Source organism: Mixophyes fleayi, chromosome 6, assembly GCF_038048845.1.
Source record: "Mixophyes fleayi isolate aMixFle1 chromosome 6, aMixFle1.hap1, whole genome shotgun sequence".
NCBI lineage: Eukaryota > Metazoa > Chordata > Amphibia > Anura > Limnodynastidae > Mixophyes > Mixophyes fleayi.
The window spans coordinates 128,863,087-128,878,517 of record NC_134407.1 but is presented as its reverse complement, the minus strand read 5'-3'; the positions used below and the strand labels follow the sequence as shown (position 1 = coordinate 128,878,517).

General features: G+C 41.8%; 1 protein-coding gene across 1 annotated transcript in view; it reads right to left on the bottom strand.

The window, feature by feature from the left end:
• PTGIS (prostaglandin I2 synthase) overlaps positions 1-5,261 on the bottom strand; it is a 76,304-nt gene extending 71,043 nt beyond the window's left edge. Inside the window, exons 1-2 of the mRNA XM_075176416.1 lie at positions 5,138-5,261; positions 612-735 (exon numbers count right to left, since the gene is read on the bottom strand). Of these exons, the coding sequence (XP_075032517.1) occupies positions 612-735; positions 5,138-5,208 (195 nt within the window). The 5' untranslated portion in view covers positions 5,209-5,261. The remainder of the gene's footprint in view (positions 1-611; positions 736-5,137) is intronic.
• Positions 5,262-15,431: the final 10,170 nt, after the last annotated feature.

Sequence of the window (15,431 nt, the reverse complement as noted above, 5' to 3'; positions counted from 1 at the left end):
ATTTCCTGCCTTCAATGTTGGACCTTCACACATCTAAAGATCTAATTAGCATGGGGCCTCCCTTCAGATAGTCCAGAATACACATTCCCAAAGAAAGGTACAAACCCCAAACAAGCCACTTCCCCACATCACAACACACAAAAGACTTCCATCCACAAAGGCTTGTTGTATTAGATATATACCTTAAGAAATAATGCATCCCCTCCAGCAAGGTTAAACAAGAAATAAATTTCTTCCCCATGTCTCAGAAATAAAGATTTCCCATACCAAAATATACCATTTTATATCAAAAATAAGTGCATGTGCAATTATATAACTAAGCACCCTGCGCTATTTCCTTTAAATAAATTTATACCATAAGTTATTTATACGTGATCCAGTCACAAATAGTGTTATTAAAATAATATTATTCATTGTTGCATCAAATGTCACAGCTTCAATTTCATGAACATCCTGTAGGTAGTGCCATATGCTCTGCTAACTCTAAATTAATGAAATTAAGAAGTTGCAAAGTACATTCAGATTGTATTGTCTTCCATGTGAAAACATTGAGCTCATACATCCCCTTCCAATACAAAACATATAATGCTGGTCATCCAAGTGTTACATACTGTGAATATGTTGCCGTATTTTGCTTTCATACGTGATAGGAACGTGGCTGCGTCTTTACCAAACTCCAGTGCATGGCCTAGCCACGGAATAATTCCACAGTCCAGGGGGGGCTCATCCTGTTGTCTACAGTGATACAAAAACACTGTTTAGTAACTACATTCAAAATGTATATCTTACTAAAATGTGATAACGTTTCAGAATTTTTTTGTTTTAATTTCTTACTGTGACATCACTGTTTATCTCATCTGGGATCATTGTGTGAGATATGATACGGAGTATTTTAAGAGCAATATATCAGAAATTTATCTTGGAACCCAGTGTTCTATGTTGCACTTCAACTCACTTCTAAATCAAGCCTTCTAGCTCATGTTCAAGGGTACAGAAGAGGTTCTACCATCTAACATACAAACATGTGACATGCTGCTAAATACAATATGGAACAATTATGAAAATAAATAATTACACAAATAATGAGCGTTACATCTGGATCTGTCAGACACAGGGATGTAAACTATTCAGATGTTGTGTTTAGGGGATGAAAATTCACTGTTACTTATTTTACCAGACTGTCAGTTAAGAAATACAAACGAGGAAAACTCTAATATTGAAATGCCCTAATATTGAACAGCATAAATTAAATTAGTGTCAATGAAACACCCCTTGGCATTACATGTTTTTTATTACTGTGCTGTGCTGTCAGCCCCCAGCCCAGCCATCACTGTAAATTTCTCCACCCCTTATTATGCCATATCCTAGTAACTGAGCACCAGGCAGTAGTAGGTTTCTTCTTAGCTTGGACCTAAAGTGTTTGTGTGCCAGTGTTCCAGGATTCCAATACAGGTGGATCCCAATAAATTCATTGCTTATCTAACAATCAAGAAACCCCAAAAGCTTTTTCTAGGACCCAACATAGAGTACTAACCCACAGCTTATGCACCCCTGACTTAGAGAATAGAAATGCATATTGCACATATGCTTGTTATTAGGATCCTCTGCCAAATTGTTTTCACACATCAGGGACTGATCATTCTACATTCAATTTGATATTTTTAGTAAGGGAGTACGAACTGATGACTGCACTAAGGAACATTTTGTCCCTTTTTGTAAAGTTGTGTACTCTGTGAAATGTGACTGTATACAGCAGAAAAACACATGAGCTATTTCCATCTTTCTAGGATGGGTGAGGGTTGATTGAGAGCTTTGAAGGGGAGGGCAAGGACTTTAAATTTTATTCTGTAGGCAAAGACAGAGTGGAAGTAGAGAAAAACGAGGCAGACATCAGCATTGAGGATAGACTTAAAAGGGGCAAACTGAGAGCCAGGAAGGGGAAAAAGAAGGAGGTTACAGTAGTCAAGGCGAGAGATTACAAGAATAAGAATTTTGGTGGCCTCCATGGTCGGAAAGGGAAGAATCTTGGATATATATATCAGAATTTTGAGAGGAACAGAATGTGAGGTTTGAAGGAGAGGGAGGAGTTGAGAATGACCCCAAAGGCAATGAACTTGAGAGATAGAAAGAAGGGTAGTGTTATTAACAGAAATAGAGAGGTGGGGAGGTGAGAGGGCAATGGCAGGCTGGAAGACGATTAGATCAGTCTTGGAAATATTGAGTTTAAGAAAGTGCTGGGACATCCAAAATAAGATGTCCGAGAGACAACAAGAGACATGAGACATAAGGGAAGAGGAGAGGTCATGGGATGAAAGATAGATTTGGGTATCATCAGCATAGAGGTGGTACTGGAGTCCAAAGGAGCGAATGAGGGCACCTAGGGAGGAGGTGTAAAGAGAGAAGAGCAGGGGAAAAAGAGTGGAACCTTGGGGAACTCCGACAGGTAAGGTAAGACAGGGGAATGTGGAGTCATGTTTAGAGACTGAGAAGGAGAGGTTGATGAAAACCGGATTGGAGTGGGTCAAGGCGTAAGTGAAAAGAAATAAAGGAGGTGAGACGGTTGTAGATGACACGTTCGAGAAGCTTGGAGGCAAAAGGAAGACGGGCAATCGGGCGCTAATTAGAGAGAGAGGTAGGGTTAAGGGATGGTTTCTAGAGTATGAGGGAAACAAAAGCATGTTTAAAGGAGAAGAAGATTCCAGAGTAGAGGGATATGTTGAGGAGGTGGGCATGGTGGGAGCAAGCCTCAAGAGAGAGGGAGTGAAGAAGGTGGGAGGGAATGAGGTAAAGTGGGTATGTGGAGGGGGGGTGAGGAGGAGACAAGGATGTGAACTTCATCTGCAGATACCGGAGTGAAGAAGAGGTGGAGAGGAGGGGAAGAAGATAGCATCCACAGAGGAGGGAGGACACAGTGGGTGGGTCAAGAAGGGACTGCTGGTAGGAGATGTCATAACGTATTGATTCAATTTTGGTGGTAAAGTGGGTAGCAAAGTCGATAGCAGAGAGCAAGGAGAGAGTGGGGGAGGGGAGATAAGGGAGTTGAAGGTGGCAAAAAGACGACAGGGCTTGGAGAATTGGGAGGAAATGAGAACCTTAAAGAAGGATTGTTTAGAGAGTTATAGGGCTGAACTGTAAGAGGCATGTAAGAACTTGAAGTGGAGGAAGTCAGCATGAGTGCGTGACTTTCTCCAGAGCCGTTCTACACAGTGGGAGAATTTTTGAAGATAACAGGTAAGTTTTAAGTGCCACAGTTGAGGCGGGGACCAAAGAAGCTCGATGGTGACAGCCGGGGCAACAGAGTCAATCACTGTTATTTGCTGTGTGGTTCACATACACTGGGATCTAAGGGCGCATGGTGAGCAGAAAAATTCCATTTACTAAATGGGAGAAGATCTCAAAACAGGTGACTGGGAGTTTTATGTATACCATTATTTTGGATATTTAGTGGGACAATAACATTGTGTACACAAATATATATTTTGTAATGTTTACCAAAGCAAACAGAATAATGTCTAGGAAGAATCAGTTTAATAAAAGCTCTCGGTAGAGCAGCAAGTGGCAAAAGTACCGCCCCCAGGTATATCTGATTTTCTGTGTACTTCTCCCTTTCTATTAATAAAATCTTAATAACCCAGCAATAGAGAGGTGGTCATAGTCACAAACTTTATTTCTACATGGAACTTTATAACATCTCTGTGTGTTCCACTTACTGGATGCCTGTAGGGTGTTATGCAATGGTAGACGTGGAGTCAATCAGTCTGCATCTCTCCACTTATACTTAAAACCAACATAAATGTACTAAATGCAGGATTAATCAAGACAGGACAGTATAGAGAGAGGCCCTAACAGACAGCAGAACCTCAAATTGTTATTCATTTTCTCAGTCAGGGGTCTATTTATCAATAAGTGGTTTATTTCTGCAGAAAAAAATGCCTTGTAGCCATGGTAAATCACTTATCATTGCAATTTAACAAAAAAAAAAATAGAGTTGCCTTGGTGATATTGGCCTGGGGCAGTAAGTTAGCCTTTGGTGTATAGGGCAAAATGAACTAAGCACCATTGCCAGCGAAAACTCACAACATGGGCAGCAAGGTCATCATTTCATGTATTTGACTCATCTATAAAACCACAGCCTTAGCTTAAAGGAAGATTGTCACTTTTTGAGAGGTTCTTTTTTTTCTTCACATAAGTCATCATTTTCTATAAAGTATCTGATAGTCAATACAATACACTGGGACTTCCCAATACAGCATGTGACATTTATTGATGCTCGCTGATTGTTTTGTTTACATTTCATGCACTGCAATTGAACGGATTTTCCTGGGGACAAAAATTATTCCACACATTTTGGATGAATCTGGTGCGCGTATTGATTTGTGAATTGCAAACCACTGAAATTTGGTCAAATATAAGAATCGTCCAATTCAATTAACATATACCAAAACAGAAATTTTGTCCCACAATATACATACTATATAGACCTGTCTGTGTATATATAGATAGATAGATAGATAGATAGATAGATAGATAGATAGATAGATAGATAGATAGATAGATAGATAGATGCATTGAATTATATCATTTAATATAAAGTAACAATAATACAGAAATGTTATCAGACAATATATAAACATATGTGGGAAAGCTGTCTATATATATATATATATATATATATATATCTCTATGCACACAATTATATTGCATACACAGTAACAATAATACAGAAATGTTATCCGACAATTTATAAACATATGTGGGAAGCCTGTCTATATATAGCTCTATGCACACAATCTTATTGCATACACAGAAACAATAATACAGAAATGCTATGCCACAATATATAAACAATATGCAGACCATTACTGTACATATTTCTGTGCAAAGAATAATATAATTGTATTCATTAACAATACACAACTACAAAATTATCTTTTCAGTTGTTTGAAGTAGTGGTATTCCTGCAGTTACTATAGCTCTAGGAATGAGATGCTTTACCTCTCCTATGTGAAACTGCATTTAGAGAGGAGAAGCAGGAAAGTGCAACGCAGGAACTTCCCTTTCTCTCTGTGTGTGAGCGATGCATCTCTAAATATTGTATCTCCTGACTGGGATACAGGGATAAAACCTGTGGACTCACCTGCACCTCCTGAGAAAGGCTGCCCAGACGAGGATTGTTATGGTAATGCAGAGTAGTAGAGGCGCTATCATTGTGCTGGAAGAGTGAGGATGGATGTGTGAGTGGGAAGAGTTACATCCTCTGTATATACTGGATTGGGAGAGGGGTGGGACATATCTGTACACATATCTCTATATCTGTACACATTTCAACATTGTCTAAGTCACACTTGCTTCCAAAAGGTATTTTCACATTGCTCGGTGCCAGCATGTCAGGTGCCCCCTGCAAAAAACAAATTTGCACCCTCCTCTTTTAGAAATTATTTGTTCATTCAGTAATGCTCTTTCTTTTAATACAAATCATATAATACACTTTAATAAAGAGAGTAATACAAATAAATACATTAAACAGCAAAACTGAATTGCTATATGAACAATATAAATTAACAATATGTATTCTTTGCAATAAGATTTAACATTTTTGGCAAATTAGTTTGTTTGTGCCCCCTCCTTTATCACACTGTGCCCCCTCATTCATAACACTGTGCCCCATCCTTCATCACACGGTGCACCCTCTTCATCACACACTGCCCCCTTATCACACGCTGCCCCCTTATCACATGCTGCCCCCCTCTCCTCCACCACACACTGTACCCCTCTCCTCCACCACACGCTGCCTCCCTCTCCTCCATCACATGCTACCCTCTTCTCCTCCATCGCACACTGCCCCCTCTCCTTCACCACATGCTGCCCCCCTCTTCTCCACCACACACTGCTACCCCTTCCTCCTTCACACGCTGCCCCCTTCTCCTTCACCACACGCTGCCTCCTTTCTTTCATCACATGCTGCCCCCCTCTCCACCACACCCAGCCCCCTCTCCTCCACCACACATTGCCCCCTCTCCTCCATCACACACTGCCCCCTCTCCTCCAACACACGCTGCCCTCCCGCCTCCACCACACACTGCCTCCCTCTCCTCCATCACATGCTGCCTCCCTCTTCTCCAACACACACTGCCCTCCTATCCTACACCACATGCTGCCCCATTCTCCTCCAACACACACTGCTGCCCCCTCTCCTGTACCACACACTGCACCCCTCTCCTCCACCACACACTGCCCCCCCCTCCATCGCAAGCTGCCCCCTCTCCTCCGTCACACGCTGCACCCCTCTCCTCCACCACATGCTGCCCCCCCTCTCCTCCACCACACACTGCCCCCTCTACTCCATCACACACTGCCCCCCTCTCCTCCACCACACACTGCCCACCTTTCCTACACCACACATTGCCCCATCTGATCATCCACATTGCTGCCCCCTCTCCTTTTTCACCACATTGCCGTCCCCTCCGTTATTTACTTATGAATTCAAGACCTTCTTTCCTTCTCTTTTCTTCTTCTGTCTTCCTGTCTTCATTCTTTTCTTCTTCTCTTCTTTCTGTCTCGGTGTGCGGCTCCCCTTTGCGCTGCTCCTCACTGAAAGTGTCGGAACGTGATGACATCATGCCTGACACTGTCAGTGAGAAGGGAGCGGAAGGGAGGAGGATGCTGGCTGACAAGCGGAGATGGCAGGCAGTGGGGAGCGCTCCTCATTTTTGGCGCCCCCCCTCCCCTGGCCTTGCTTACCCCACTTATCGCGTTACGCTGGCCCTGTCCCCACCCCATGAAATGTTAAACATTACAACTGCCAAATGACTATAATATCCCCAAATATAAAATAAAGAATGTAATGATCAATACATAATAAAGCAAAGTATACATATATATTTTAAATTTGTATATTAAATTATCCATTTTTAATGTAGTATGGTCTGACCTTTGGCTGATTTGCTGACTATGTATTTGGATAGTGATTCTTGGTCCTCTTGTGGCCTTGTAAATTTGCCTCTCTAATCTACTTATTACTTATATGACATCTTTATCTGCTGGAGTCTCAGGGACTTTGTGCTCATGCTTTGGTAGCACCAAAACATGGAGAAAGCGCACATCCAGGGCTGCCATCAAAAACTGTGGGGCCCAGTATTAATTAATCTGACAGCCCCCCCTCCCAATTTGCTGTACATGCCCCCCTCCCTCTTTGCCATATATGCCCCCTTTTCTCCTCACAGTACATGCCTTCACCTCTCCTTCATCACAGTACATGCTCCGCTACCCTCTGCCCCTCATTACAGTACATGCCACCCTCATCACAGTACATGCCTCCCCCTTCTTCCCTCATCACAGTACATGCCTCCACTCCCTCCCTCCCTTATCAGAGTAATTACCTCCCCCTCTCTCATTACAGTCCATGGTCCGGCCACCTTCCCATATAAATGCTCTAAATCACTTATGTTGTTGCCTGGCCACCTGTCTTCTGTCCCCCTCCACGATGCGGCGGTTCTCAGTCACTGATAGTCTGAGAGCATGCCAAACAGCGATGACATTACCACACCTCGCCGCGTGCTGTCAGCCTATTAATGGGAGCTGCCGCATTGCAGAGGTGGACAGAAGACAGGAGGACGGACTAAGTGACCCAGACAGACCAGGGGCTCGAACAGGCAGAGGGGTCTGTCTGGGCTCACTAGTCTGTCCGGTCATACCCTCCTGATGGTGGCCCTGCACGCATCTAGCAATTATGTGATGTCAAACGTAGGTGAAATCGCACATCTAGACTGCAATTGTGGGCTCATACATACTAGAAATGTCATTGTGATTTTTTTTGACGGATCGAGGAATGAAATAGCATCCACTTTTTATTCTATTCGAATTGTGAGAGACTGGACTTCTCCATGTATGTACAGCAGTGCTCTGACAGTCCATTTATAGCTTTGTTTAGGTGGCTCTACCCATATTACCTATTTTATCATTATTGGCATACTACCATAGTAGTAAGGCCACACATCAGTTAATTGAGGCAGGGCCAGATTACCTGTTACGTGACCTAAGCTCCACCTAGGGCCCAGATATCCTAACCTTTTTTTTCCCAAGTAGGGCCCAAATTCTGGAGAGGGAGAGGGGGCCACCTGAATCTATTGCCCGCGCTGAAAACTCTATAGTTTAGGCAGAGGATCTTGGGTTATACTTTCTAACAAAGTGCATCCATCATCGCCGATGAATAAGCATTGGCTTATTCATGGGTAATTCTGTAATCAGGACTCATTCTTTAGACATTCTGGTACTCAACCTCACAGTAAACTGAGTCGCCATTTGGAATCAGCATTTTTATACTTCTTTGTATTTACTGCATATCTAACAGTAAGGGAATGATATTAAGGTTTGGAAGTGTGGCTTTCTGGTCGCAGTGTAGGGTTTTAAAATTTCAGAGTGTGATTTAGTCGTTATATAGAAGGGTTCCCCACGTCGAATAGTAGCAGTGCCAAACTCCTTTGTCGCTCCAGCCTCCTGGGACCCCACTCTGCTCTCAGAAGAAGAGATGAGGCCTCTGCTCTGCAATTCTCAGCATGCACGTTGTAAATTGTGTTCAAAATAGTAATAATATTCTAATCCTTTAAGAGCATAGTGGGGCATTGGTCAGGTGACACAGCATTGCTGAGATCAGCCAATACTTAGTGGAGCCATGGCAGAGACCGGGCTAAACTGCCTTACTCTGGCAGTGCTTGCATAGGGGGAAAAACACACCCATGTTTGGATGGCATGCCGACAGCAGTCATATATGACAATACTTTAGATCAGCTCTATGCCCTATCTCTCACATAAACATCTTCTCACAAATATAAAACTTTTCAAAATTTGTGAAGGCAGTTGTAATTACAAGGTGGCACAACTAACATATATTGGAATATATCTCAGTTAATCTGTCATTGACAGTGTTCAACAAATTTACTGTCTGTTCCTTTGTGACAGGATGGACCGCCTACGCCACCCTGTCTGTTCTTGCTGGGAACCAGCTGGGCTTACTTTGCCACCGTTCCCTTTCGGTATCCCAATTGTGCCCTCACCGTAGCAGTAGTGGCTTACAATCCTGCCACCATTGGACTCCTTAACGGCATCCAGAACCGAGTTCCTTCCGGGTGACTGACGCTGCTAGTGTACACCCTTGCTGGTGCACCTCGGCTGGTATCCCTGACATTTTCCTATAGATCAGGGTTGCTGTGGTTGGATTCTCCCATGGCCTATTACACTGGCCAGCTTTGTAGCAGGCAGAGTGGTGGTACTAGGGGCTGGGTCCTAACACCAGAACAGCCAGAAATGGATTAGCCCCCTGAACTCTTTGCTGGTTAGTCTGAGTTATTTTTAGTATCAGGATGCAATATGTTTCCCCAAACATGGATTTAAATGCAATTTATAATTAACAAAATTTACACTTACCTATGATATCCTACATCACGTGCTGTTTACAAAGTTCAGACAGGTTCTAACACACTGGACAACATGCCACTCCGGAACACCAGTAATGACCTCCTGTGGTGCATTTAGACTAAAAAGGACATGTTGGTTACTCACATGAATAGACTTAATTAGCCTTAATGAGGACTTCCACTCGAAGCTACATAACAGACTTTCTCAACAAATGCTTATTGCATCAGAAATCAAAACCTCAGACATAAATTCATTTCCTATACCAAGTGCCACAGGATATAGTAAAATCAGTACATTGCAATGATATAAATAAGCACCCTGCGCTATTTCCTTTAAATAAATTTATACCATAAGTTATTTATAAGTGATCCAGCCACATCCTCTTTTGGTGACCTCTATGAGCTCTTTGGTTACAGCAGCTACTACAACAACTTCTGTGAACACGAGTCCTGGCTCTGTGTCCAATAGTAAGCATCATCATCACCATTTATTTATATAGTGCCACTGATTCCGCAGCGCTGTACAGAGAACTCACTCACATCAGTCTCTGCCCCATGATGCCAAAGCAAAATATCAGGCACACAGTTATTCCAAGCTGGCGGATGACCATAGAGTGCCCCTGCAGGTCAAGAGTGAATGCCTTTCCAGAACCAGAAGAGGAGCTAGGTTCAGATGAGAAAAATAATAAAGGACAGCCATGTTTGCCAGCTGATTGTCTTGACATTTTTTCATTGTTTCTTTTCATTCCACTATGCCACACTACCGGTAGCTGCACAGAAATGTCACTCAACATTGGTGTCTTTTAAAGCCTCTCACAGGAAGCCACGTGCGCACTTTCTCTACCACTATCTAAAATTGTTAGTCCACTATCTTATGTTTTAATTGTTCCCCCACCTCTTAGATTTTAAGCAAGGCTATCTTTACTTTTGTTTCATATAGTATGAATATAGTATATTTATTTTTATTATGATCCCCTCAATATAAGCAACGTAATATGTTGGCTCTTTATAAACAAAGCGTGATAATACACCCACCTGTTGCTCAGTAAATTGAGAACATGAGCTCAACTGATCCTCTTTATGATATAGATTATTAATTGGTTTAAAAGGACATGGGGCATGATAACTGTAAAAAAGTAAGGTATAATATCTTCACTACTTTTAAGTGGATGTAGTGTTTAACAGCTCTTTTAAGAGCTATTGATGAGCAATACACATCACTAGTCCTAAAGATCCTAGTCTATTCCAGCAAGATGCCTGTAGCTACTGTATGCCTGGAACCTACAGATAATAGCTAAGAATTATATCGATTCCATGGCTTTCTCTGCCCTCTGTTCAGCAGTCCTGATACAAAGTAAGCAGTCAGAGGTATCCAGCCAGGACACCCAGCAAACAAGCGCTGCAGCAGTTACACACAACATCCAAACCAAGTGGTTCCTGGTGTTGGTGAAGGATCTTGGTCGTTAAAGTGACTATAATCCTACAACTGGGGGCACATTGATGCACACTTGACACAGTGGGTGAGTGGCTGGATTGTCAGTAATAACAAGTTACTTCTGATTATCAAAACCACAGTCAATCTGTAATCATATCTCTACTCCACTGTTTGGCAAAGTAAGTCTATCCTGTCACAAGGGACTTGGCTTAGTGGTTATACAGCACAATTTCTAGGTACTGCAGCTAGATTCAATGGTTATACTCCACAATTTTGAGATTCAGGAGTGTGGTTTGGTTGTTACAAGGTATGTAAGCTTTGTTTAGTTGACTATGCAGCAGGATTTTGAGTTGAATTATAAATATGATGATTTATCTAGCTGAAAGCTCTGAGTGTCTCAGTTTAGCAATTAAAATAGAATGAATACGTACATATTTAGAAATCAGAGGACCCTATCCTCCCATGCATTCCACATTCACGATTGATTTTGTAATCTGGAGGAAACTGTGTCTTGGAATATTCTTGACTCATGTAACGCTGCTTGTGCAGTTATTTACACAGTACTAGTGAGTTCCTCTTTACATCCTGCTGAGTGGCCTAGTGGTTAGCATGTCTGCCTCACAGCAATAAGGTCATGAGTTTGATTCCTGACCATGGCCTTATCCGTGTGGAGTTTGTATGTTCTCCCTGTGTTTGCGTGGGTTTCCTCCGGGTGCTACGGTGTTCTACCACACTCCAAAAACATACTGATAGGTTAATTGGCTGCAATCAAATAATTGACCCTAGTCTCTCCCTCTCTGTGTGTGAGTGTGTGTCTATAGTAGAGAATTTAGACTGTAAGCTCCAACAGGTGCAGGGACTGATGTGAATGAGTTCTCTGTACAGTGCTTCGGAATTAGTGGTGCTATAAAAATTGATGATGATGAGGTATAGGGTAATGCTGCAGCCGTTCTCCCACAATGTAATGTGAGACATTGACAGCTCAATATGTGAAATATGTGTACAATACATTTTTGTCCATTTACCCCTACATTCAGCAATTTGGGGGAAATTATTACAAGACCTGCCAAACCTCTGAACATCCATTTTTTATTTGCGCATCAGTCCTCAGTTATTACAGAGCACAGTGATATTGTGGAGAAATGGCTTACTTTGTAATTAATGTATTAAACTATGGAAGTCATTAGCTTAAAATATATTATTTGGGTTAAAACAGGATATTCCAGCTGGAGCCCCACAGACAACCTTTGGAATAACAGAAAGTATTGACACTACACCCACTCTGACCATGAGCGTCTCACAGACCGCTTTGGGTTTTCTCTCCCTTCACAGCTAAACCACCTGCCATTTCATTGGAGAGAAGCCCTGAAACATCACTGAATGAAATAGCGGGACTTACTCTCCATTGGCTCTACACTGGCAGGGCATTATCATCCTGGCTAGTATGGAGAGAACACCCAAGGTTGGACAATGGGTAAGGAAAAAGTAGGGGAAGAGGGCGGGGGGCTGTATTTTGTATTTAAGGAACTAAGATTGTAGCAAATAGTATAGGGGCCCAGAGGCTGGTATGTGGAGGACATGTGGCTAGTAGGCAGGATGCTCTTTCATTGGGATATAGTGGTATCTATGGGTTATTAAGCTGGTAATTTTTGCACACAGAGGTAAGTAGATGACATAAGACTGTTTTGCTGCTCACAGATCTGCAATGATAAGCATCATGCTGTGTTTGGCAAAAGGCTTTTATTCATTACAGAGTTATTATGGTGGGTAGGGGGCTTTGGGGGTTATGAGCTGGAAATCTGCGCAGAGGTATGTAAGTGGCGGACATGAAGCTGATTTTCTTTCCTATGATGTGCATAGTACTGTGGTTGGCATGAGGGTTGACTAAGTAAGGCACATGGCTGTATATGTGGACATTAAACTGTTATACTGGACATAAGGTTTTATATGTAGAACACTGGTCTGCTCCAACATGTCATACAGTCCTCTACCACATAGGTCTCAATAAATGCGACCATCTGTAACTAAGAAGTTAGACAGTACTGGTTTAAAATGTATAATTCTCATAACACTCATGTCAGCAGAATTTACTGAAACCCGGATTGTATTGTGGGAGTTATTAGGGACAGGGGCTGTCTGGCAAATTTTATCCTGGGGGCAGTGAGACACTGTGTGAACTTCTGTACAGTAATTAGCATTGTTGCCTTGCAGCACTGGGGCCATGGGCTCTATTCTTATTATGGCACTATCTGGTTTCCTTCGGATATTCCAGTTTCCTCTCCCAATTTAAAAACATACTGGTAGGTTAACTGGGTTTATACAAAATTGACCTTAATATGTCTGTGTGTTAGAGAATTTAATCTGTAAACTCCCCTGGAACTGATGTGAATAAATAAACATTATATGTAAAGCACTGTGTAATATGTTGACACTGTATAAGTAAAGAATGATAATAATATAAGAAGCTGAGTGCCTGTGTATGGCTCAGATAAGGAAGTTGCTTAGGAAGTTAGTGCCGTGAAGAGCAAACCAAAGCTGTATGATCTGTTCTCCGATTTATGGACAGAGCCAAAAATACCAAAAGAGTTCCTGTTCATTGAACATTTCTTAAAGGTACAATCCCATATGGACTTTTTTTAACAGCAAATCTTGTATCTTTCTAACATGAAGCTGGGGAATATTTTTTCCAGAACCTTCTCCTATATTTAGTGTTTCCATTTAGAAAAGCACCATGTGGGGTACATTTATATGGCTGCCAATAAGAGCCTTCCAGATAGGGGGGTTAGGATGGAAATTTCCCAGGGCCTCCGACTAGCAGGGGGCCTCTAAATTTTTCGACTTACTGTTTTTGTGTTCCGAGTTTTATTTTTTTTATCTTTATCCATTTCCTAATTTGGCAATTTCCAAGAAATAAAAGTTCAAACCTAGTGTAAACATGTTAATTGGTTAAATTGGCATAACACGCAGCGGTACATGCACTTATTGCACCTCACTTGACACTTGAGCACCCCACTTGTCCTTGACATTTGCCTGGGTGAGTAACTCGCACCTTCGCAAGGGAATAGTTTGTTTATAATTAGCAAACTGGACTGGACAGTTTGATGGTCAACGTTTACTCGAGAAATTGCAGAATTGTTGTGTTAGGTAAGTTAATTTTATCATTTTTTTTATTATTGCAATGCTCATACTTGTATAGATCCAACAGGTTTCATTTTTATTAATACATGTTATCACTTTTTTACGTGAGCAACAGTGCATTTTTCTTGCTAGCATCTGTTGCTTCTGGGGAAAGAACATTCAGTGTGCTGTAGAACTTAAAAAACTATCATCGCTTAACTATGGGGCAATAGCGAATGGGCTGGTCATGCTCAATATTAACTGTGACGTAGCACGAAAGTTGGATTTTTCAAATTGATTGCTGCATGTTATATAAAATCTTCAGTAATCCAGTACATCACTATATGTATAAAGTATTTATTTGCACTTTTTAATAAAGTTAAGCATTAAAATCAATTTAAGATACATTCATTGTCGGACTGGAGCATGAAGGGCGCACCGTGGAAACCGATGACTGAGCCCACTTAATAGCATGCAGCGCTGCAAAGGGGGTGTTGGGGAGCCTGGTGCTCTTAAGTCAGGGGCTTATCCTTTTAGACAAATTTTAGACAAATACACAGGCAAGACTGTGTGCACTACTGTTAGGTGCACGCAGTTCTGCCTTCGCGAGCAGTACAGTGTGAAGCGGGACATACCTCCCAACTGTTCTTGCAGTTGGACCAAGTCCTGACTAAGCGAGACAGTCAGCCAAATTTGGGTTTGCCCCAACACATTCAGGACAGTTGGCAGATTGTCCTGCTCTCTCCTACCTGTCTTGTCACTTTCACCACCTGTGGTTGCAGGTGTCTTTAGATCAGTTGCTGCTTGTCTGGGTCCTTGGAGGCCTTATTGGAAAAAAAAATGGTAAAATGAAATTTAGAAAACTCCAACCATCCCCGGCATTAAATCAACAACACCCACATTTAATAATTAGGCCTCCCTCCAGCCCCAACATTAAAGTAATAGTACTCACATTTGATAAAATAAATTTATTTCCCTCCAACCAAAACCAGCATTAAATTAATTAAATTAATAGTATTCCCATTTAATAAATAAACCAATTACCCTCCCCCAAACATCCCCAGCAATAAACTAATAGCATTTATGTTTAATACAAGTATTTCCCACAACCATTCCCGGCATTAAATAATTGATATTAACATTTAATAAATTGCCCTCCTCCGCAAACTCAGCCCCACATTCAATTATAGACCCAAACCACCCCAGCATTAAATTAAAGGTCTTGTCACCCCATCTTAACTTTTACTAGGCCCCACCAATAAATTAAATTGCCCCATTATCACCCCACAAATAACATAAAAATAGCATTCATTAAATAATTAGCCTCCACCTAAACTGCACCATTAATAAATAGCATACCTTCCACTCATGTACTATTAAGACAGCTCCTCCTCCCTATAGTTTTTTCGGTGTAGCCCGCCCTATAGCTTTCTCTGTGCAGGCCCCCCTCCCTATAGCTTTCTCTG